Consider the following 23,083-nt stretch of genomic DNA (forward strand, 5'->3'; position numbering starts at 1 on the left):
TTATTGGCTAACAGTTAAATCTTAATTTAACCCATTACTAGTAATCTTTGTATTGCCATGTGGCTGTGGCTTACTGGGTTAAGTTCTGGCTGGCTCCAGCAGGGCTACATGGCTTCTCTCTGACTCCGCCTCCTTTCTCCCAGCATTTAGTTTAGTTTTCCCTGCCTAGCTCTGTTCCCCTATAGCTCTGCTAAAGGCCCAAAGCCGTTCCTTTATTCACCAATGGTATTCACAGCATACAGAGAGGAATCCCACATCACTACATAGCAGTTTGTGTTACTCCAGTTCCAGAGGATCCCACGCCCTCTTCTGGCCTCGACGAACACTGAACTTCACGTACACACACACACACACACACACACACACACACACACACACACACAACCTTTTTATATGTAAAAGAAAAGCAGTTACATACCAATTGCTCTACTTAAGAAATTTCCACATAAAATAGTTAAGACAAGTCATAGACTATTACAGAAAATGCTATGGGCGTTTGAAGGAGAGAAATGACATGCATTTGAATCAGGAAAGGGGGTGGCATATGAATGATCCTTGAGGTATAATTAGGATTTCAAAATTTAAAGTGGGTAGGAATATTCAGGTTAAACTAAGAACATAAACAGGGGTGTCAAGAGATTCAGTACATTCGAAGGACCTGTTACTTCAGGCTGAAAGAGGGTGCTAGGGCTGTGAAGACATGAAATGCAGGGTGGGGCTATACTAGCAATGTCAGCTTCTTTATGGGCAAAAGGCTGGTGATTTAGGAGCCGGTCTATGGCATAAGAGGAAGATTGCTGCAGCAGAAAAGCCAGAAGCACTGGCTGGAAGATGTAAGCGCCTAAGAGTGGGAAGACCAGTTCGGATAGGTTATTGCAGTTTTCAGTAAGAGATGATAAAAGCCTGCAGCCAGGAGAGCAGAGGGAATTCAGAGAGGACACGGGAGAGGGACTCTTCAGCAGGAATCCTGAGCGTGCGCCAGGAGACCTAGATCGTCGGAGCCACTGGAAATGATGGGTAAGTCACAGAGGGTTTGGGTTGCACCCCGACGCCACGTTTTCACTTTTTTTAAGTTCCTCTTTTTCTGTTTCCAGAGCTCTACTACTTTCCCCCAGATCTCTGTGCTAAGTGGGCTTTTCCTTCTCAGCCTGGCCCCGCGCTCATCCCCACCCCCCACTCTGACACGGTGGCCTCCCTCGGCCCTCCCACAGGAACGACCCCCGCAGGTCAGACTCCGAGGCCGGGGGCACGCCACCCGCGGGATCCCCTACCGCCTGCGCGGGCGGCGTCCTCGCCGGCGTCCCCACGGCTCGGAGACCAATGGGAAGGCCGCGATGCTGGGACTCGACCAGCTATTGGTTGGCTCCGCCGTGGTGAGAGATGGTGCGGTGCCCGTTCTCCGCCCGGGTGCGAGCTGTGGGCGGTTGTTAGGGCGACCGTTCGTGACGTAGGCCGTCAGGCCGAGCAGCTGCCCGGCGATTGGCTGGACGATCGGACGATCCTTGCTTATTGGCGGCCGCCTGGCGGCTCGGAGCGTGCGTAAGCGCAGTTCCTTCCGCCCGAGGCTCCGTTGGCTGGAGACGGCGGCTGGGCCGGCTTGGTGGCCTCCATTGAGATCCGGAGGTGAGCGGGCCGACTCTGGGGATCCGCCGGCCAGGGGCTGCGGGGTTGGCGGCCCGCGCGGCTCGCGCTCCGCCAAGGGCCCATGAAGCGGCTGGGGACCGAGGGGACCGCGAGGAGACGTCCTTGAGGCCCGGCGGCAGGGCGGCGGCCTGGGAACCCGTGGGCCGGCTAGGCCTGCGGGCCGGTGCTGCAGCGGGGCGTCCGTGGGTCCTGTCCTGGGGGAGATGTGCTGGCCGGGCGGTCACGGTCATGCGGGTAGAACGAGTGTCAGACGTGGGAGAGGGGGACAGCGGGAGCAGATGTTCATGGAGCCCTTGGGTACGAGTGTTCACGCCCAGACGTTGCCTTGCCGCAGGATCTCTAAAGTGATGGAGAAGGGCCCGATGCTGGCTGCAGTTTGACCCAAAGCCAGGAAACGGCAGGTTATGCCCCCTCCTAGTGGGTCAGGAGGATGCGAGATGAGTGCAGGCAAAGCTGGCCCTCAAAAAGTCAGTCGGTCCGCCCCGTACGTCTTACCTTTCTCCTAAGGGGCGGAGGCTCATTGATGCTGACGCCCTTACCTTGCGCCCCTTTTGGAATTTTTTGGTTTGAGTGAGGAAGACCGGACCTTCGAGGTTCGCAAGTTAAACAATGGACTTCTGAGGTAGGAGTGGCTAATGTATTCCATCTTAAGTAATCATGGAATATGACCTTACTTAAGGATGTGCCTTTTCCGGCTAGGGTCCTGTAAAGCCACAAGAAACGCTTGTTCCTGGGTTTTACTACTATGTCTTAGTGTGCAGTTAGAGCATCTGGCAAAGTGGGGAAACGTTTGTTGGTTTACTTGTGAATATCTTAGGGCCAAGACTTGGATATTTCGTGAGGTTGGGCCGCATTTTGTGGGCATTATTGTAGTGCCTTTCTAGAATCCGGTACATTTGTCAGGAAGCAGACATGGAAATTAGTAACGTGAAGAGCAGAAAGAAACTGCATAAACTTGTGTGTATGTCACGGCTGTTTCAAGGAAAAGTGTGAGCCTGTGGGGGAACGTGGCGCGCACTCAACAACGCTAGTACATTTTTGTCTAATTTGTAGACCACAAGCTACATTCTGGGATCAGTATCTGCGCTGTTAAACCCATATGAAATGCTAGTATCTGAAATTGGACTATGTTTTAACTCACAAAGTAGTACTTCTTTACGGTTCCCCTTAATACTTTGGTCAGAGAACTTCAAACTGAAGAGGAGATGCCGAGAAGGGGGTCATGGATAATGAGGTGCTGGGTAGAGAACCTGTGTTCTGGTGCGAGGTGATGGCGCTCCTGTGTGATGGGAGCTTAGGAAAGCAGGTTACATCCTGTGGGATTTAAAGTGACTGCAGTAGAGGTTAGGGTTCTTACCGTCCGGCATGTATTGATTAGTTTGAGGTGAGTGTAGATGCTGTACAATCGAAGATTGGAGTGTGTGCCACAGGCAGAGGGCTTGATAGACTGGAGGAATCAGAGCCTCCTTTCTGTAATTGGCAGTGCTGGGTGGGTCTAGTCGGAGACAGGATGAGAATTCAAGAGTTCCAGTACACTTAGCTGTGTGGTGGCAGTGGTGTATGCCTTTAAGGTCAGCCAGAGTGAGTTCCAGGACAGCCAGTGCTGTCACACAGAAAAAAAACATGTCTCAAAAGGGAGGAGAGGGGAATTTCAGTATACTTAAATTTTCAAACCTTTGAAGAGTCAGAAGTGTTTGCTGTATACTTTATTTGGCTAAGTAGGCATATGTTTCTTACATACTTTGTTTTAGGTAGGTTCTTTTATTATTGCAATACAGCACAGATGCTATTTGCTTAGCTTTTATAATCTGCCACATAGCCCCACTGGTGTCCCTGTAATTGCTGTGATTCCTGCCCTGTGAATGCTTTGCATAGTCACAGAAATGGGAGGTGCTCGTGAGAGGAGATGGTTTATAATTATGGTTACTTTTGACATACCTTTGTGACATTGCTCAGTTTGTATCTCCAGGTAGGTGCGGTTCTCTGTGTTTGGATTGGTGCACAGGATTTTATGTAATTTTTTTTACCTGAATATCAAAAATATGAATTTACACCTAGCAGGGGAAAGTGGCAGGATTAACAGTGCTCCAGGACTTCAGCTGGATGAAAAATCTGATATACCTGATGGAATACAGCTGTGGGTTTGGGATTAATTTGTAATCAATTGGGGCCCTTTCTGATAACAATTCAGATTTTAATTGGGCAGAATCAACTTTATTTTTTTTTCATGATCCAACAACTGTTTTTATTTATGAAAAGCAGTGTGAAGGGCATTCTAGGCCAAAATAGAATTAGAGGTTTCAAAGCAGACTAAGATTTAAAACTAATTTTCAGAATCAACTTTAATAGTGATGAATAATGTTCAAGCTTTGGGTCGTGAGGGGTGGAGAATTGGAAGTGATTTTGACTTAGATTTAAACTAATTTACCTTCTGAAACCTTGAAGCCAATCTTTCAGACCAGTTTGCAGTATTTAGTTTCTGATTTTAAAAAGAGAATGTATAAGAGAAGCCAGTAGACATGGTTTAAAGTTTTCAAACTTTAAATCCAGGCCCTGAGTAAAAGTATTTTGTAGTTGTCATTTCTTACTGTATTGAGTAGTGGAAGATGCTGGAAAGGCAAATGGTAAAGTTCATTGTGCAAGACAGAAAAAAAAGAAATAAGTTCAGACAATTCCTACTACATCCTATGCCTTACTAATAATTGCTGTCTTTTCAAAATTAAGATCCACAGTAAGAAACACATTCCAGTGAAACTGTCACGATATGTGAATTTATATAGTATCTGTGCTTCCTGTCTTAGCCAGCAACTACTTTCATGTCATTTTCTATTTTTAATTAAACTGTTCTTAACAACAACATTGATTCCATGATGGAATGAGTGTGTTGTGACCCCCTTGAGACACTAGCATGTCTGGTGTGATTGAAATGTAGAGGGGAAATGGAGTGTTTTCGTTAGAGATGATATTTGCTAATTGGCTTCATTTTTAAAAGCCAGGCCTCTATCTTTCTTAAACCCTCCACCAGGTACAAGGCCTTCTTTTACTAAATTTGTTGGTTTTTACTTTCATCAGTAGATAAGTCACTTTCTTAGTGAGTATGTGTGAATTCCTGCTGACACCAGGGGACTCAGTGGCTGGTTTTCTTTTCCTCTTTTGCATTGTGTGTTTGAGTGCACTTTTGTGTGCCATGGCATGAGGGCAAAGGTCAGAGTACACCCTCCAGTTGAGGATTGGTGAGGCTTAGATGGAAGTACATTCACCCACTGTATCATCTCAAAGACCCTTTTTACTTCTTAATCATGATTGATTTTTATGGGTAATATTCTTCATTAGTTTTTCTGAAAGAACTGAAGCATACAAGTATCTCTGTTGGCCATCAGTGGTTTTGCAAGGTGACTCTTCAAATAGGAATGTCAGAATTATTAATTGGCCAGCAGATGTGGGAAGAGTGATAGTCATTAGTTTGGATCTTCTTGCTATTATTTATTCTATTGAGACTCTTTTTGTCAGACAAGAAGTTAAGTTTGTTTTGTTTTGTGTTTTGTCCAGCAGAGGACCTTTCCCCTTTGTGGGTGATAGGGACAGGACAGGCATTTTAGCCAGCCATCAGTCTCGCTAGCTGTAAAACTTCAGGACCCCTAACACCTTTAAATTGGCCTTCCGCCCTGTAGTTTGCTGAGAGAAAAGCAGCTATCCTAGCAAAATGCAGGCCCTCTTTTTTACTAACATAGAAACATCAGAAAAGACTTCTGAGGATAGCAACCTTCAGGAAATTATTAGACACTATGTCAGTGATATTCTGCCTTATGTTTTATAGAATGAAATAACAGAATCTTGCGTATAAATCACCATGGTTTATGGCAAGAAATCAGCAAGCAGGTTCTTTGCTGTTACCTTTAAGCAGGCGGATGGTGAAGAGGGTATTTATGGGTTTCTTTTTGACTAACTAGAAAATGTGAGTAGTTGTTTCTCTCTTTTTTGCTTTGTCTTTTATTCTGTTCCTCTTGGCTCACATAATTACAAGGGGTTATGCTTGAAACTTACTTTTAAAGAAACAGTTGCACAGAAGTTTGTTGTCAGAGGGTAATAAAAGATTTAAGTGTTTGAAGAAGTAACAAGTGTCATTTTAATAGATATTACAATTACTTCCCAGAATTATGTGGAACAATGAAATAGTCCTATCTGAAAGATGCTGCACACTGGCCTAACGGCATTCTTTCGTTTAGCTGAAGGTGAGCTGTATGCTAAGTGTCCATGTGTGGTGTTCCCTCTAGGATCCAAGGACCGTGTAGCTACAATGTTGTCAAGACTCTTCCGCATGCATGGCCTCTTTGTGGCCTCCCATCCCTGGGAAGTTATTGTGGGAACGGTGACACTTACCATCTGTATGATGTCCATGAACATGTTTACTGGCAACAACAAGATCTGTGGTTGGAATTATGAGTGCCCAAAATTTGAAGAGGTTGGTGAGATTTGATTCTGACTAAAGTAAATTTCTAAAGAATGTCTCCTTTTTAGAGAGCATATAAGCAAAAAGAGTTCTTCCTGAGTGAAGTCTTTGCTGGTGGGCTTACCTTAGATTCTCAGCTGTTCACATGGGGTGGATTGCACTTAAAATGTTTTTTAATACTAGTAAGTGTAATTGCCTCTGAGAAATATACTTTGTGTAAGGACTATCAGGGAAAAATGAATTGTGAAGAATTAGATACAGATTGTTTAAAATTGCTTTCCATTTTTTATTGTGTTGACTGTTTTGATTTGGTTGTCCTATGCTGGCATTTATATTCTTGTGATAATATGTAAGCCACTGACCCAGAATAAAGGTGGTGTTTTTTGTACTTCTTGAGCGCTTTCTCTCTCGGCCGGCAGGATGTCCTGAGCAGCGACATCATCATCCTCACCATAACGCGGTGCATCGCCATCCTCTATATTTATTTCCAGTTCCAGAACCTGCGGCAGCTCGGCTCCAAGTATATTTTGGGTAAGACTGATTTTCTTCCTTGCAAGCTGTCAGGCTTGATTGCTGACCAGAGTGTTTGCTACATTTAGTAGTTCCTTGAGACTTCTCAGTAAATATTCTCAGATTTGAGGCCTCAGTAATCTAGAGAAAGTGATATTCTTAGCAGAATATTGTATGAGACTGAATGTTAGCATCTGTGTAATAAAGAGTTCTGAGAGTTGAATTTTTTATTTCAGGTATTGCTGGGCTATTCACAATTTTCTCAAGCTTTGTCTTTAGTACGGTCGTCATTCACTTCTTAGACAAGGAACTGACGGGCTTAAAGTAAGTATTTAAAGCTCAGGTGTGTGTTTTCTAAAATGTATTTTAAGAACCTTTATTCCCTGTGTGTTACAAAGGTGATGTGTAAATTTAGAAGTTTAGAAAATGGGAAAATTTTTATGGACTCGCTGTTAGCCAATTAACTGTTAGCATTTGATAAATATTCTGTCCCATTTATTTTAGACATGTTTTTTGAGTGTCATACTATATATGCTGTCTTAAGTCTTTTTTCCCCATATAGTTTATCTTCATCTTTTCACGTTCTTAATAAATATTAAGTTATTTGTGCTGGCTATATAGTATTCTATATGACTGTTTTGTAGTTTGTTAATCTAATGTTGGATTAATTGAGTTTCTTCATAAATATGATAGTGAATAATATCTTTATAGACAATTTTTTTGTTCATGCTGTTACCTCCTACTAATTCATTTCAGGGGTATCATGGTGGCTGTGGGTTTGCTTATTTGAAAACTTTTTTAAGCCTCTTGCTTTTGGGGAGGTAGGGTAAATTTTTAATTCTATTATCATCAATTTGTATATTGTACATTTTTCTCAATGTTAATTCAAGTAATTTTTATACTAGAATAACGCTTTACTGAAAAACACTGCAGGTGTCTCTTTATGCTCATTTACATCTTAACATGAAGTGGTATTAGTTGAGCTGGGCATAATGGCAATGCCTATAATACTAGCCCTTGAGAGATTTCCGGAATCAAGAGGATCTGGGGTTCAAGGCCAGTTTCAGCTACATAGGAAGTTAGAGGTCAGCCTTTGTCTCAAAAAAGTAAAACAAAATAAAGTTCAGCAAGTATTTTGAGCATCTGTTAGCCTTGAGGCTTGCGAAGACTCCCAGCATTAAGTATGGCACTGCAAGGTCATGCTAAGTGTGTGGAGTGGGAAGGGTTACTGCAAAGAGCGTTCTAAACCATATTTTCCCTGTATTAAACTGGACTTGTCTTGATTTGCTTTCCCCAGTGAAGCTTTGCCCTTTTTCCTGCTTTTGATTGACCTTTCCAGAGCAAGTGCTCTAGCAAAGTTTGCCCTGAGTTCAAACTCACAGGTGAGTATTGTTTAATGAGATGTCATCAGTGTTCAAAATGTAACAGTTGCCTCGAGCTTTTAGATTGAAGTTCTAAGACTGGTTTGTGAGTGTCTCACTCACTTCCCCGTTTTCCCTTTGAGAGTCTCCTGGAATTAAAGTGCAGCGGCCTGGATATAGACATTACCTGTCAATCACTTAGGGAATAGAGTGAGTGTTTTGGTTACTTTCCTCATTGCTCTGACCAAATACCTGGCTTAGAGCAGTCTAAGAAAGAAGGGTTTCTTTCGAGTTATGGCCCCAGGGGATATAGTTGGTCATGGTGGAGAAGGCATGTTAGTGGGACAGGGTTCCATCTAGGAGAAGAGTGTGCAGAGCAGGTTGGGCCAGCCCGTGAGACCATAAAGCCCACACTGATTCACTTCTTCCCATGAGGCTTCATATCCTTGCTCTTCCCAAGAAGCACGACTTCTTGGGGACCAAGTGTTCAAACACGTGAGCCCTTGGGTAGGCATTTCACACTAAACTAGATCTGGTGCCTAGAGTAAGTCACATTTGTTTTTAAGCCCCTCAGATTAGCATCTTCCATCTTAAGCTTCATCATGTTAACCTTGTATCAGTACTTTTTGAGACAGACTCTGTATATCTCAGACCTTCCTGAATTGCAGTGATCTCCTGCCTTGGTCAGCTGAGCTCTGAGATTGCAGGCATGCACCACCATGTTCTACTTAGATAAGGACATTTTATAACTATCCTTCAGAGACAGGCATTGAACCTAGGACCTTTCACAGGCTTGGCGAGTGCTCAATCACTGAGCTACACCCTCCCCCAAGCTGTGAAGTAGCTCATAATTGTGGCTCATTTATGTATTGGATAATGGCTTATGATCATTTAAACATTTTGATAAGAAAATTATCTAGGTTTTATTGTACTAATGTGACCTCAAAGAATTCTTAAGTAAGCTTCTGTCAATGGGAGCCACAATATAAAACATTAATAGGTGGAATTTAAGTGGTCGGATTAACTTCCCACCTCAAAGGAATATTCCTTAGAAGTCTGTCACTCAGTGGGAAGGGAAGCAGGGTCTGTGGTGAATTGTACTACTGCGCCATTTTGCCTCTTGGACGTATGCTATCGTATCACATCTGTCCTCTGGGTAGTAAAGTAAGTGTAAGGTAGGATGCAGGGTGCTCTCTAGCATTTGTAAAGGACTAAGTTGTGCTTTCCAACCACCAATGTGTTTGTTTGGTCTGTGCTTTAGGATGAAGTAAGGGAAAATATAGCTCGTGGAATGGCAATTCTGGGCCCCACATTCACCCTTGATGCGCTTGTGGAATGTCTTGTAATTGGAGTTGGCACCATGTCAGGTTTGTAAACAATTTCGAATATGCTTACAATTAAGTAGGTCATTAAAGGGAAGCTAGAAGGCCTTGGATTTACTTTGTTTTTTCTCGAATTCTAACTTAAATGACTTGAACTATAAATACTACTAGTGTGAGGGTATCTGTGTGTGTGTGTGTGTGTGTGTGTGTGTGTGTGTGTGATAAAAATGTAGCAGCAGGTTATTGATGGTTTTCCTCTTTCACTGTCTTCTCTTTCTGTGTTCCACTTTGTGGTATTATGAGTTCTGCAGCTGAATTATAACTAAGATTGTATCCCATGGCTGCTTTGGAAAGCCCTTGCTATTGCCTAGGCTAAATTAATAACTTGGTTCCTTTATTTTAATTGTCACATTGGACATTGCAGGAGTCCAGCTAGGAATTAGGTTCATCCAATCAGGTGGTTGGGAAGATTTAATTAGATACTAAGCTGTACAGCTTAGCATTTTGGCACCACCCTCAACACGCTTCCTTATCCTTAATTGAACACTAGAGAATTAATACTGATACCAAACAGAACTCCATTACGTACAATAAAAACTATGGCCTGGCATGGAAATTTGCCAGAATAAATAAATGTATCTTGCTATCATGAAGTTTCCTGGTCATTAAGCTCTATTCTATGGCTTTTTCATAAAAACCATGTATGTGCATGCATGTGTGTGCGTGTGTGTCCATCCATGTCCCCTGGAGCTGGAGTTAGAGGTGGCTGTGAGCTATCTGACGTGGGTGCTGGGAACCGAACTCAGGTCCTCTGCAAGAGCAAGAGTCAGTCTTGCCTGTTGAGCTCTCTACCACTCCAGCCCCTAAGTATATACCTTTGGGGGAAGATTTGGTTATCTTGTATTCATTATTTTATTAAATATGTAATGTTTCTTTAAGTTTCTGATAGTAATGATAGATATTCTGCTGCTCAACAATTTTTTTTTTTATTCAAGAAAGAAAAACCATGTACTCATAAAATTATATGCCTACTGTTGGGAATGTAGCTCAGTGCTTCAATCTGAAGCACAAAATTATTTTTGTATACTTTAAATTCACTTTTTGGAAATTGGGAAGATGGCTCAGAGGGTAAAGTCCTCACTGTGCAAGCTTGAGAGCCTGAGTTGGGACCTTGGGAACTTATTTACCTGGTGTGATAGCACATCTGCCTTCCCAGTGCTCCTGAGATAGGTGGGAGGCAGAGCTAAAGAGAATTTCTGTCCAGAGTCCAACTAGCCTGGTGTAAGCTGTGAATATCAAGGAGACTGTCTATAATAACAGACTCGGGACAGACAGCTGATACTGTCCTCTGACCTCCATGCATGCCGTGGTAAATGCACCCCCATCATCACACACACTTTAAAAACTGACCTCCTATCTTCCAGAAGACCTAGGTTCAATTCCCAGCACCCACCTGGAAGCCCACAACTGTAAATCCAGTTTCATGGGACCTGGCCTATGTCAAAACACCAATGCACATAAAATAAAAATAAATTAAAAAAAAAATGACCTCCTAGCCGGGCAGTGGTGGCGCACGCCTTTAATTCCAGCACTCGGGAGGCAGAGGCAGGCGGATCTCTGGGAGTTCGAGGCCAGCCTGGTTGGTCTACAATAGCTAGTTCGGGGACAGGCTCCAAAGCTACAGAGAAACCCTGTCTCGAAAAACAAAAACAAACAAACAAACAAAAAAAAAACTGACCTCCTGAAAAGTTTAATTTTGAGTTTTAATGGAGATACCATGTCATCACGAAAATAAAATGCTGATCGAGTAAAAACACAGTTACCCGATTTTCTTGAAGCAGAAGAGTGTATGCGATGTTGAAGATAGACCAGAAAAGTACAGGCCATGAAACAGAGGCTGTTTGTTTGAAGGTGACGTGGAAAGCAGTAGGGTTGATACTGTCTTGAAGGGGTTAGAGAAGTGAACACAAGAATTGGATATGTAGTTGCACAAGCCACTGAGAATGTTTATATCTGTGTAGAAATAGGGATGTGGCTTAAAATGAGGAAGTAACTCCACTGCCACCGCCCTTTTTACAGTACAAGGGGTTGAACCAGAGCTTACCCATGCTTGGGAGACATTCTACCACCGAGCTATAGCCATGTCCTGGCAGTTAACACTTTGGAAAAGCCAGTACGAAAGAAAAAGGTCGGGCTAGGTGTAGCTTAGTGGTAGCGTGTACTTGCATATGGGAAGATCTAATTCCTAGCACACAGACACAACAGCCACAACTTTTAGACATCATTGGACTGCTGCTGTCTCCTTGTGTAGTACCAAAGTGGCAGAAAGGTTTCTTGGTACAGTAAGGAAAAATGATGAGTACATGAGTTTAGGAAAAAAAAGTTAAGTTGATGATTAATTTGCGAAAAGCATTATTATCAGTTGTTTGCTTTTCTTATTCGCTTTTATTATAAAAGGTAATTGTTAATTTATATTCAGTATAAATTTTTATTTTAATTTGAGTGGAAGAGTAGGAGTTAGTGATCTTAATTTACTTTCTGGCCTCTGTAGTTCTGGTACTTTCTATTTGACACAACCAAATGACTTCTGAAACATTTTGTGGTGAAATGTTTGTTAATTTTCAGTCTTGATTTCTTAACATTTTTCACCTTATCATTTTCAGGCAGGTCAGTGAAATAAAACTGTTAGGATATCAGTAGTCACTGAAGGGTTATGGGGATTTGAAGTTAGGTCATGCAAGGGATATTTACTTCGATATCATGTCAGGAAGGCATAACTGCTTATTGATACATCCTTTGACAAATTGCCCTGTATACAAAGGTGAATTGCTTTTGTGATAATAAGTGAGTCTAGATTGAAGGCGTGAAGTTACTCCTGTGGAGTAGCTGATCCTCTAGCTTCTTGGCTCATTCAGTGACACCATTTTATAAAAGAATTGGAATCACATTTGTTGCCAAGATGCATTGAGCACTAGCATTATGTGTGGCATTGTAATGTTGGAGACATAGGAGAAGTCTTGGTCTGTGTCTTTGAGAGATTAAGAGTTTCCTAACTGCTGTGCCTAAAGCCTTAGCGTCATCATTGAGTTGCTAATTTCCAGTAAATGACAAAGGACTTCATGTAGTAAGACTTGCCTGATTTGTCTACCTGTGGGAAGAGCCTGTAAGATAAATGGCGTGTCAGAGATCCACACTTCACTAGCTGTATTTCATTTTCTCCAAGCAGGGGTGCGCCAGCTTGAAATCATGTGCTGCTTTGGCTGCATGTCTGTGCTTGCCAACTACTTCGTGTTCATGACGTTCTTCCCAGCTTGTGTGTCCCTGGTCCTAGAGGTAAGAATGGTTTTCCTGGTGACATTAGTTTAGAAGAGTATTGCTTCTATTCTGTTACTCACCTAAATTGACTGTATACCTCCTAATGCAGTGCTGCTTACTTTGTAGCTTTCTCGGGAAAGCCGCGAAGGTCGGCCAATTTGGCAGCTCAGCCACTTTGCCCGAGTTTTGGAAGAAGAAGAGAATAAACCAAACCCTGTAACCCAGAGGGTCAAGATGATTATGGTAATGGCATTTTTCTTTTCCAGTATCCATAGTTTCAGTGTTTCTTATGCTTTGGGTATTTGAGGCCTTTTGTTTGTTTTTAGTTTCCTATCATGTTTACATAATATTTGGCCCTTTCAGTGGTATTCCAGTGTCCTCTCTTTACTCTGAATTTACTCGTTTTTCTTTGAAGTTCTGGGGCTTTAGTGTGTTGTTTTGAGACAAGATCTCACTAGCTGGCTTTAAACTTGAAATCCTCCTGCCTCAGCCTCCTGAGTGTAGGGATTCCAGGTGAATGCCACTATGCCCCTCCAGGCCTTTTGGTCTTTCTTATTCTTGCTTTCCTACATAGATTTTTTGAAAGCCATTTTAAAAAGGGGGGGGGGGAGATTTATTTATTATGTATACAGTGTTCTGCCTGCATGTATGCCTGCGTGCCAGAAGAGGGCACCATATCTTACTACAGATGGTTGTGAGCCACCATGTGGTTGCTGGGAATTGAACTCAGGACTCCGGAAGAGCGATCAGTGCTCTTAACCTCTGAGCCATCTCTCCAGCCCCCAAACTGGGGCTTTCTTATTGTGATAGTGTGAGGCCAAGGAAGATAGTGCCTGGTTCTGGGCTTGAGGGATGAGGAAGCAGAGGCTGCACAGCTGAAGATGTGTTTCCTTCAGTCTTTAGGCTTGGTTCTTGTTCACGCTCACAGTCGCTGGATAGCTGACCCTTCGCCTCAGAACAGTACAGCAGAACATTCCAAGGTCTCCTTGGGACTGGATGAGGATGTGTCCAAGAGAATCGAGCCAAGTGTTTCTCTCTGGCAGTTTTATCTCTCCAAGTAAGTTGACTGAAACCCACAGTATTCTGTGCGCTAGCAAGTTGTGCTTTGACGTTTGTTTCTGACCTGACACGTTAATGTGTTTGCATTCATTCAGGATGATCAGCATGGACATTGAACAGGTGATCACCCTAAGTTTAGCTCTCCTGTTGGCTGTCAAGTACATTTTCTTTGAACAAGCGGAGACAGAATCAACTCTCTCATTAAAAAATCCTATCACGTCTCCTGTGGTGAACCCCAAAAGAGCTCAGGACAACTGTTGCAGACGTGAGCCTCTCCTTGTGAGAAAGAACCAGAAGCTTGCATGTGTGGAGGAGGAACCAGGAGCGAACCAGGATAGAAAAGGTACTTTCCTGACCTCTTCATTTCTGTTCCTCCTGTCCGAGCATGGACCCTGAAACTTGAGTTCATTTGAAAGTGATTACCGGGTTTTGAGGTGTCTTTTTGCCTCTCACAGTTGAGGTTATAAAACCATTAGTGGTGGAAACCGAGAGTGCAAGCAGAGCTACATTTGTGCTTGGTGCCTCTGTAGCCAGACCTCCTGTGGCCCCAGGGACACAGGAGCCTGAAATTGACCTCCCCAGCGAGCCTCGGCCTACTGAAGAATGCCTGCAGATACTGGAGAGTGCTGAGGTGAGGGGTGTGCACACTTGGCTTTCTCTAGGGGGGGAGGTTGTTCTTATGTCAAAGGACGGAAAACCCAGGACTACTAGACGGAGCCCATCCTGGTGCTGCTCTCTTCAGAGGGGAGGGGGGCAGAAAGGTCGATCCCTACGGTGTTGTCATCTGAGCAACTCTGCAATGTGGGCTTTCAGCTTCTTTGGCTTTGTCGTGTGAGCTGCAGTTCTTGACTCTGCTGTCATCTCCCTCCCATTTCCCATCTCTTCAGAAAGGTGCAAAGTTCCTTAGTGATGCAGAGATCATCCAGCTGGTCAATGCCAAGCACATTCCGGCCTACAAATTGGAAACTCTAATGGAAACTCATGAACGTGGTGTGTCTATTCGCCGACAGCTCCTATCCACAAAGCTTCCAGAGCCTTCTTCTCTGCAGTACCTGCCTTACAGAGATTATAATTACTCCCTGGTATGTTATTTGATTGATTAAGGAGGGCTTGCTTTGTAACTTGACTTTACACTATTAATTGTTTTCCATGTTTTTGTTGTCATTGCTGGGAGAGTTTATAAAGATTTTGTTTTTCGAGAGAGTTTCTCTGTGGAGCTCTGGCTGTTTTGGAACCTCCCCCTGTAGACCAGGCTGGCCTCAAACTCGGAGATCTGCCTGTCTCTGTCTCTTGTACGCTGGGATTAAAGGTGTGCACCACCACGCCCAACCAGTTTAAATATTTTTAAAGAGGAAATTTAGGGGTTGGCCCTAGTGATAGAATGTCTGCCTAACATTGGTGGGGCCCTAGGTTTGATCCCCAGCATCATAACGCCATAAAGAATACATTAAAAATATTGTTTGAATATTTTATAGGATTAAGTGAAGAATTGTGATGGGGATGAGATGAGCTGTTATCCATTACAATGTAGTTCTTCATGTGCTGCCCACCTGTGTTTCTTAGGTGATGGGAGCTTGCTGTGAGAATGTAATTGGCTATATGCCCATCCCTGTCGGAGTGGCAGGGCCTCTCTGCCTGGATGGGAAAGAGTACCAGGTTCCAATGGCAACAACAGAAGGCTGTCTTGTGGCCAGCACCAACAGAGGCTGCAGAGCAATAGGTGTAAGTTGGAATTTGTTTACTTTAAGGTATAAGGCAATCTGGGCAGGGTAAGGAAGCCAAGACAGGTTTGGGGACAGTCAAGGGCTTTGAAAGAGGCTGAAGTGTTTCCTGGTTTAATATGTTCCCATAATCCTCTGCTTAGCTTGGTGGAGGTGCCAGCAGCCGGGTCCTTGCAGATGGGATGACCCGAGGCCCAGTGGTGCGTCTTCCTCGTGCTTGTGACTCTGCAGAAGTGAAGGCCTGGCTCGAGACACCTGAAGGGTTCGCAGTGGTAAAGGAGGCCTTCGATAGCACCAGCAGGTGTGTGGGGCTCTCATGGAGATGATATACAATATAATAGAATGATAGCTAAAGCTAGCTGTCGATGTGTGCCTGCTTGTGGTAACGTAGCCCTGTCCTGTATCCATTCCTCTAGGAATGATTATTCTTGCTTAGGGTGAGGATTGATTCAGATGAATTAATTACCCCATAGGAATAAATTGGTTTTTTAAAGCTTGGTGAGATGGCTCAGCAAGAAAAAACACTGTGTGAATCTGGTGACCCAAGTTCAGTTCCTTATTCCCACTCACAATTAAAAGATAGGCGCTAATATGCATGATTAGACTGTTATTCTGCCCTAGAGAAGGAGTTTCTAGGCAGAATGGGAGTGTTAGTATAGTTATAGGTTTGCTCTGAGCGAAGACCATTAAAACCATACAGAAGCATAGCAGTAGATGCCAGCGCTTGCAGAGTCCAAGCCAATGTATTTGCTCTTATTTGGACTTAAAAGTTTTAAGAAGCTAGTCCACCTTTTAGTCAGTGACAGAGAACAAGACTCAGCTGATTAGCCTTCATTTCTTTAAAGAAAAATTGTTCCATACTGAAGTAGATTTAAAATAAAATTTCTGGCAGGCAATGGTAACACATGCCTTTAATCCCAGCATTCAGGAGGCAGACATTGGTGGTTCTGAGTTCAAAGCCAGCCTGATCTACTGAGCAAGTTCCAGGATAGTCAAAGAAACTTGTCTTAAAAAACCGAAAAATAAGAAAGAAAGAAAGAAAGAAAGAAAGAAAGAAAGAAAGAAAGAAAGAGAGGCAGGGAGGAAGGGAGGGAGGGAGGGAGGAAGGAAGGAAGAAATTTCTCACCTTGGCTTAGAATAAAAACCTTGTGTTTGCAGATTTGCGCGTCTAGAGAAACTTCATGTGTCTATGGCAGGACGCAACCTGTATATCCGCTTCCAGTCCAAGACAGGGGATGCCATGGGGATGAACATGATTTCCAAGGTAAGCATGGAGCCACTGTATCTGGAAGGGTTCAGGATGGACACATCCGGAGCTGCCTGTGTGGCCTTGATCTCATGGTGATTCTTGTGCCTCTGCTTTCCTGAGTCCTGGGATTACTCTGGTTTATACCCAGCCATATTTTTTTATTGATGCACCATGTCCATATATAACATACATAAAAGAGTTCATTTATTTCACATGTTTATTAAAAGCTTAATATTGCTTGATATAGCTTGGTTTGATAGTGCTTTCTATTTTAAAAAAAATGTATATGAACATTTTGCCTGCATTTATGTCTGTACCCCACTTGTGTGCCTGGTGTTCACAGAGGCCGGAACAGAACGTCAGATCCCTCTGGAATTGGAGTTTCATACAGTTGGGAGCCTCCAGGGGGTGTTGGGACTTGGACCTAGGTCCTCAGGAAGAACAGCTGGGATCCTAAACTGCCCAGTTGTCTGCCTAGTCACACTGTTTTAGATTCGACACTATTGTAAATGTACTCACAAGTGTTGGGAGGGATCTGTTGTTAGCACTTGAGAATTTTTTCCAATGATTCACCTCCCCAATGAAGAGTGGGACCAGGGTTTTTAGCTCAGCGCAGGTTAGTGTGTGGGACTCCAGGTCACTTCTGAGCATGCCCCAGCCATTCCAAAGAGCTTTGTTCTCAAATCTTGCAACTGACATTTTCTAGAGACTTTTTTGTTTTTTTGTTTTCCTTTTCCTTTTTATTATTATTATTATTTATTTTATTTTGCTTTTTGGTGGCAGGGTTTCACTATAGCCTTGGCTGGCCTGGAGCACATTATGTGGGCCAGGGTGACCAGCAACTCATGATCAGTTTTCGTGTGTCTAACTCTAGTTGCTGGGATTATAACCATGATTAGCATGCTCAGAAACACTTTAAGATATATAACATATCTGGTTTATTTGTATAATCCATTCATTTATGTGTGGTGTACACTTTATTTTGTTGATAACAGATTTTGTTTATAAAGATTATTCAGAAAGAGGAAAATAATAAATGTCTAAGTTTTTTTAAATTCTCAATAAATAGTATGGTGGTTCCTCAACAGCTTGCAAGTAGAATTGCTGTGTCACCTCCCAGTTCTGTTGGACAGTCTCAAAAAGTTGTTAGTACACTCGTGGTCACAATATCATTTGCTATACTAGGCATTGGGCAGAGTGGCCTAAGCATTCATTGGGTAGGTGCATGAGGAAGAGATGTGTTCGTGTAGACACTATTCTAAGTGAAATTGCCAGTTAGAAAATACAGTTGCACTTAACTGAGCTGACCAGAGTCATCAGGGTCGTGGCCACCAGTAGGTGTTGGGCTGGCAGGGCTGCGGAGCATTAGCTTATCAGATAGAAGTTGGGACATTAGCTCCATGGTAACTTGGATGTACTGAATGACTGCATCGCAATAGTCACGGTGGTCAGAATGGTGACTCCATCACATACTTTGATTTGCTTCTTCCTAGGGCACGGAGAAAGCACTTTTGAAGCTTCAGGAGTTCTTTCCTGAGATGCAGATCCTGGCAGTTAGTGGTAACTATTGCACTGACAAGAAACCTGCTGCCATAAACTGGATCGAAGGGAGAGGAAAGACAGTTGTGTGTGAAGCTGTCATTCCCGCCAAGGTGGTGAGAGAAGTAAGTGATGATGAATGTTGTCCTACTCTGATGTAGTAGTCATTAATTGGGGTGAGACCAGCCAGTCCCAGCTCCAGGGAGACAGAGGCAGAGGATCCCTGCAAGTCTGAGGAAGTTCTGGGCCAGCATGACTGAAAGACAATTTTAAAAATAATAAATATTAAAAGAGTACTAATACCTTTAGTAAGATTACATTTGTAGGGTTTTTCTTTCTGTTAAAATGGTTTTTATTTTTCATGCCCATTTGCATGTGGCACTCCTGGGACAGCTAAATAGGGCCACATCTACACCCTTGCTTCCTAGAAGTACAGAGAAATAGATTTTTGTCTTGCTTGATTCTCCTGGAGGAATATGTAAAATGTGCACACTGCGGTCTAGGTATTAAAGACGACGACGGAAGCTATGATTGACGTCAATGTTAACAAGAATCTCGTGGGGTCTGCCATGGCTGGGAGCATAGGAGGCTACAACGCCCATGCAGCCAACATCGTCACTGCCATCTACATTGCGTGTGGCCAGGTGAGCCCGCCAGTTCCCACCTCACCCTCTGCTCTGTGGTTCTCGGTGGAAGAGCTATACTGCATTTTCCCTCTTCCCTTCCAGGATGCAGCGCAGAATGTGGGCAGTTCAAACTGTATTACTTTAATGGAAGCAAGTGGTCCCACGAATGAAGACTTGTATATCAGCTGCACCATGCCGTCTATAGAGATAGGAACCGTGGGTGGTGGGACCAACCTCCTACCTCAGCAAGCCTGCCTGCAGGTATGGGTCTGGCACACAACATAGTGGCCTCAGGCCTAGCTCGACTCCCACTTGTTCTGCTTTGTTCTGCTGCTTACTGACTAAAACAAACTTGGGAAAGAGGATTCCTTTCCACTTAAACATCTAGGTAGAGGGAGTTAAGGCAGGAACCTGGAGACAGTTGAGACCGTGGCAGAGTGCTGCTGGCTGGCTTGTTCCTAGCCTCTCATTCAGCTACAGTTTTTTTTTTTTTATGTGGAGTGGGTTCTTCATCAATTAGCAGTCAAGAAAATACCCTGTGGACATGCACACAGGCCACTGCTGAAGGCCGCTTAACACTTGAGGTTCCCTCTTCCTAGATGCATCAAGTTGATACCCAAGTTTGACCCTCCCACCAGGGATAATGCGTGTCTGTCTGACAGCACATCACTCTCCTCTGTATTCTTGCTGCTCTTTTCCGCCCTTGCTTTCTACCAGTCTAGCCTAGTGTGTCCAAATATGTATAAGGGTTCTAGATGTATGTGTGTATGTATGTCTATATGTGCATACATATGTGTGTATGTACATAGCACAAATATATATACATATATGCACATACATACATGTACGTGGTTTGGGTGCATGTGTCTCATCATGAGATTAATTAAGCAAGTAAGTGCATAGTGCCAGTCTGTGTCAATCCCAGCTGTCTGGCCTGACCTGGCTACCACTTCTGATGGAGTCTAGTTGGTCTGATGCCTTGTAGTAATCTTCTTTATTGGTCTCTGATTACAGATGCTAGGTGTTCAAGGAGCATGCAAAGACAATCCTGGAGAAAATGCACGGCAGCTTGCCCGAATTGTGTGTGGGACTGTAATGGCTGGGGAGTTGTCCTTGATGGCAGCATTGGCAGCAGGACATCTTGTCAGAAGTCACATGGTTCACAACAGGTAAGACTTTTAGACATAAGAAATTTTCCCAATTAAAGTTCCACAGTCTGGTCTGGGAAATACCACTAAAATGTTTGGGCAATTTGAGTCCAAGCCCTGGAACCTAAATTTGTCAAACAGTGCAACCAGGTATGAGCTTAGAGTGCAAACTGTGGGCGGGGGAGAGGCATGTCCTGTGGGCTCACTGCACATGGGCGAGTTCCAGGCCTTGTCTCAAAGGATGGGTGGCGCCAGAGGGGTGACATCTAGTGTTGTCTTCTGCCCCGCCCCTGCCCCCCACATGCACCACCAACCCCCAAGTTTTCATTACTGACGTTTTCTGTTTTACTACTTTGTCTTTTTCTGACTTAGATCGAAGATAAATTTACAAGATCTGCAAGGAACATGCACCAAGAAGGCAGCCTGAGCAGCCTGACAGTGTGGAACTGAAGCACGGGCATTGGGTTCTCAAGGACTAACATGAAATCTGTGAATTAAAAATCTCAATGCAGTGTCTTGTGGAGGATGAATGGACGTGGTCAGTGAGATGCCTGCTTGGTTTTGGGCTCTTTCAGAGACATCTGAGGTCCTTTGCACAGACTCCTCAGATCTGGAAACAGTGTGTCTTGCCATGCTGTCTTCTGGAAAGATCTCCTGTGGATGTCGTGCTTTGAGCAGCACAGGTGTGATCTGCAGCTCGTTTCTGAAAGCCCCACAAGCTGGAAAAGGTTTTGATGAAGTGCTGGAGTTGATGGTGATCAGTGTGAGACTGGCCTCTCCAAGTGGGCTAAACCTGGAGTTTTAAATTATACTGTAGCTGACAGAACTTCTGATTTTATATTTATTTAGTCTGAGTTATAGAACTTTGTAATCTAAGTTTATTTTTTGTAAACTAATAATTCATTTGGTGCTGGTCTATTGATTTTGGGGGTAAACAACATATTCTTCAGAAGGGGACCTACTTCTTCATGGGAAGAATTCCTTTTATTCTCAAACTACAGAACAGTGTGCTCAGCAGTGCTGATCGTTCTCCGTGAAGAAAGCAGTCACTGCGTTTATTTCTGCAGGTCTCTGTTCAGAGAGGCCTCTTGTCTAGATTTTTGCCAACTGGGCTACTGCATGTCTTAGCGTCAGGCTTTAGGAAAGTGCCATGCTTTGCACTAAAGACAGCAGAGCTCTCGGTGTTACTTAGACAAGGGTACAAGCAAGTTGGGACCTCTCAGAGTATGGGAACATGGTTTTAAAAGAAAACGACCATTTCTCTAAGTCAACTTTCTTTAGAGACATTTTAACTTATTTAGCTGAATTCTAGATTTTTTTTGGTAAACTATCAAAGCTGTATATGTTGTAATAAAGTGTCTTATGCTAGGAGTTTATTGAAAGTGTTTTAAGAAATAAAAGAACTCAACTTTACACTGATAAAATACTCTAGCTGGGCCAGAGAAGACAGTGCTCTGTGGCATTGTCCAGGAAACTCTGGCTTGCTTGCCACGCCTAATGAAGGGAAAGTCAGCTTGCAGAGCCAATGATGGAGCCACATGAATGGCCCTGGAGCTGTGTGCCTTGTTCCTGTGGCCAGGAGCTTGGTGACTGAATAATTTACAGGCTCCTTTGATGGACCCAGAAAAGCTCTTAACTTCCTCAGGGGGTCAGCAGAGTTGTTGAATCTCAATTTTTTTTTTTTTAATGTACTGGTTTTGTATAAAGAATAATAAAGAGCTCCTTATTTTGTATTCTATCTAATGCTTCAAGTTCAGTCTTGGGAAATGACATCTTGTGGACTCTGAAAGACATTCCAAGTGTGCAGCGGCATCACGGGAGCCTCTTAGTGATTGTATGTCAGTATTACTGTGGAAGATGGACTTTGCTGTTGTTTGTGAAGTTTCACATTGCTTCTCTTGTAACTTTTTAGCCAGTAACGTTTTATTTACCTGAGCTTTTCATGGAAGTGGCGGTGAACAGTACGGAATGTTCATGCTGGTGACTGTAACCAATGTCATCTTGCTAAATCCGTGTTTTGTACAATTACTAAATTGTATACATTTTGTTATAGGATACTTTTTCCAGTTGAGTAAATTATGAAAGGAAGTTAACATTGACAAGTGTAAGCAGTCAATTTTTTAAAATTGAGGACTAACCATAATCCCAAGGCCCAGAAATGAGCCGTCTGACGGAATGGTAGCCTGTCCTCTGCTGGGCCAGCCAGTTATCTCTCTCCATTACACTTTAACTTGGCAGCATTAATGCTGGCCAGTGTATGTGTTCCATTGATCTTCCTTACACTTAGAGGGTTGGTAGTTTTCAGATCCACAGTTATCTTTGGTATCAGCTGGGGAGAGTTGAGAGGAAGGGGCAATAAAGATCAAATAGCCCAAACACAGCAGCCCTTTCAAGTGTGGGTTTCAGCTAACCAGGGAGAGGGGTTGTCGTCTTCAGCACTGACTTGCATTCATTTGCAGTTACTGACTCCACTTCTCTGACTGATAGAGGTGCAGAGGCATGTGTGAGCCATTAAGAAAGCCCAGATTCTGAAATGGCCAGTGATCTCCGAGAGACTGGGTCACGACTTTGCCGGAAGTTATGACAAGATGGTGCAAGACTGGCCGCTTTGTCTTCACCGGTGTGAGGAAGCTGGATACAGGAACTACATGTTGGGCACACCTCAAGTAGTTATGCTGGGACTGCAGTGCCCTGCTATGGGTCTTTTACATCCCTGATTGGGGTAGAGCCAATTGTCGGCTCTGACAGCCTTGCAGCACTAGCTGTGTTCAGTAGAAGCTTCTGGTATTTTGGAGAGGCAATAAAATCAGTTGTGTTTATTTTGAAGCACAAAGTTAGAAAATGCTCCTGGAGAGACTAAATGCAGGCAAACACAGAACCAACCCTGGAGTGGCCAGCAGATGGTTAGTAGACATTTGGATTAAGTGCGCTCTCCCCTTGGGCTTCTGAACAACACTGACTGTATTCACATGTCGTCTTAGTTAAGGTCTCTAGTGCTGTGATAACACTAAGAGAAAAGGGTTTATTCTGGCTTGTAGCTCTCAGGTTAGTCTGTCAAAGGAAACCGAGGCAGGAGCTTGGAGTTAAGGAACTGAAGTAGAGGGCCATGGAGGACCGTTGCTTACTGTCTTTCTCAGCC

The 23,083-nt window shown here is 43.5% G+C and overlaps 1 protein-coding gene across 2 annotated transcripts; it reads left to right on the plus strand.

Annotated features, from left to right (window-relative positions):
• The first annotated feature begins 931 nt into the window (after window positions 1–931).
• Window positions 932–22,047, plus strand: Hmgcr (3-hydroxy-3-methylglutaryl-CoA reductase). 2 transcript variants are annotated; one of them, XM_026783733.1, is made up of 20 exons: window positions 932–1,017; window positions 5,919–6,106; window positions 6,514–6,625; window positions 6,841–6,928; window positions 7,902–7,986; window positions 9,227–9,332; window positions 12,514–12,620; window positions 12,729–12,845; window positions 13,499–13,659; window positions 13,757–14,004; window positions 14,117–14,292; window positions 14,549–14,743; window positions 15,225–15,383; window positions 15,526–15,683; window positions 16,541–16,646; window positions 18,125–18,295; window positions 18,674–18,814; window positions 18,899–19,057; window positions 19,811–19,965; window positions 20,317–22,047. In XM_026783733.1, exons 1-20 carry the CDS (start codon window positions 1,011–1,013, stop codon window positions 20,369–20,371), a joined length of 2,694 nt encoding a protein of 897 aa, XP_026639534.1. In that variant the 5' UTR covers window positions 932–1,010; the 3' UTR covers window positions 20,372–22,047. The 2 variants fall into 2 exon arrangements, with proteins under 2 accessions (XP_026639534.1, XP_005356509.1); XM_005356452.2 differs by lacking the exon at window positions 932–1,017 and adding an exon at window positions 1,531–1,623.
• The last annotated feature ends 1,036 nt before the right edge of the window (window positions 22,048–23,083 follow it).

The sequence above is a fragment of the Microtus ochrogaster genome, chromosome 19 (genome assembly GCF_000317375.1).
Source record: "Microtus ochrogaster isolate Prairie Vole_2 chromosome 19, MicOch1.0, whole genome shotgun sequence".
Classification (NCBI taxonomy): Eukaryota; Metazoa; Chordata; class Mammalia; order Rodentia; family Cricetidae; genus Microtus; species Microtus ochrogaster.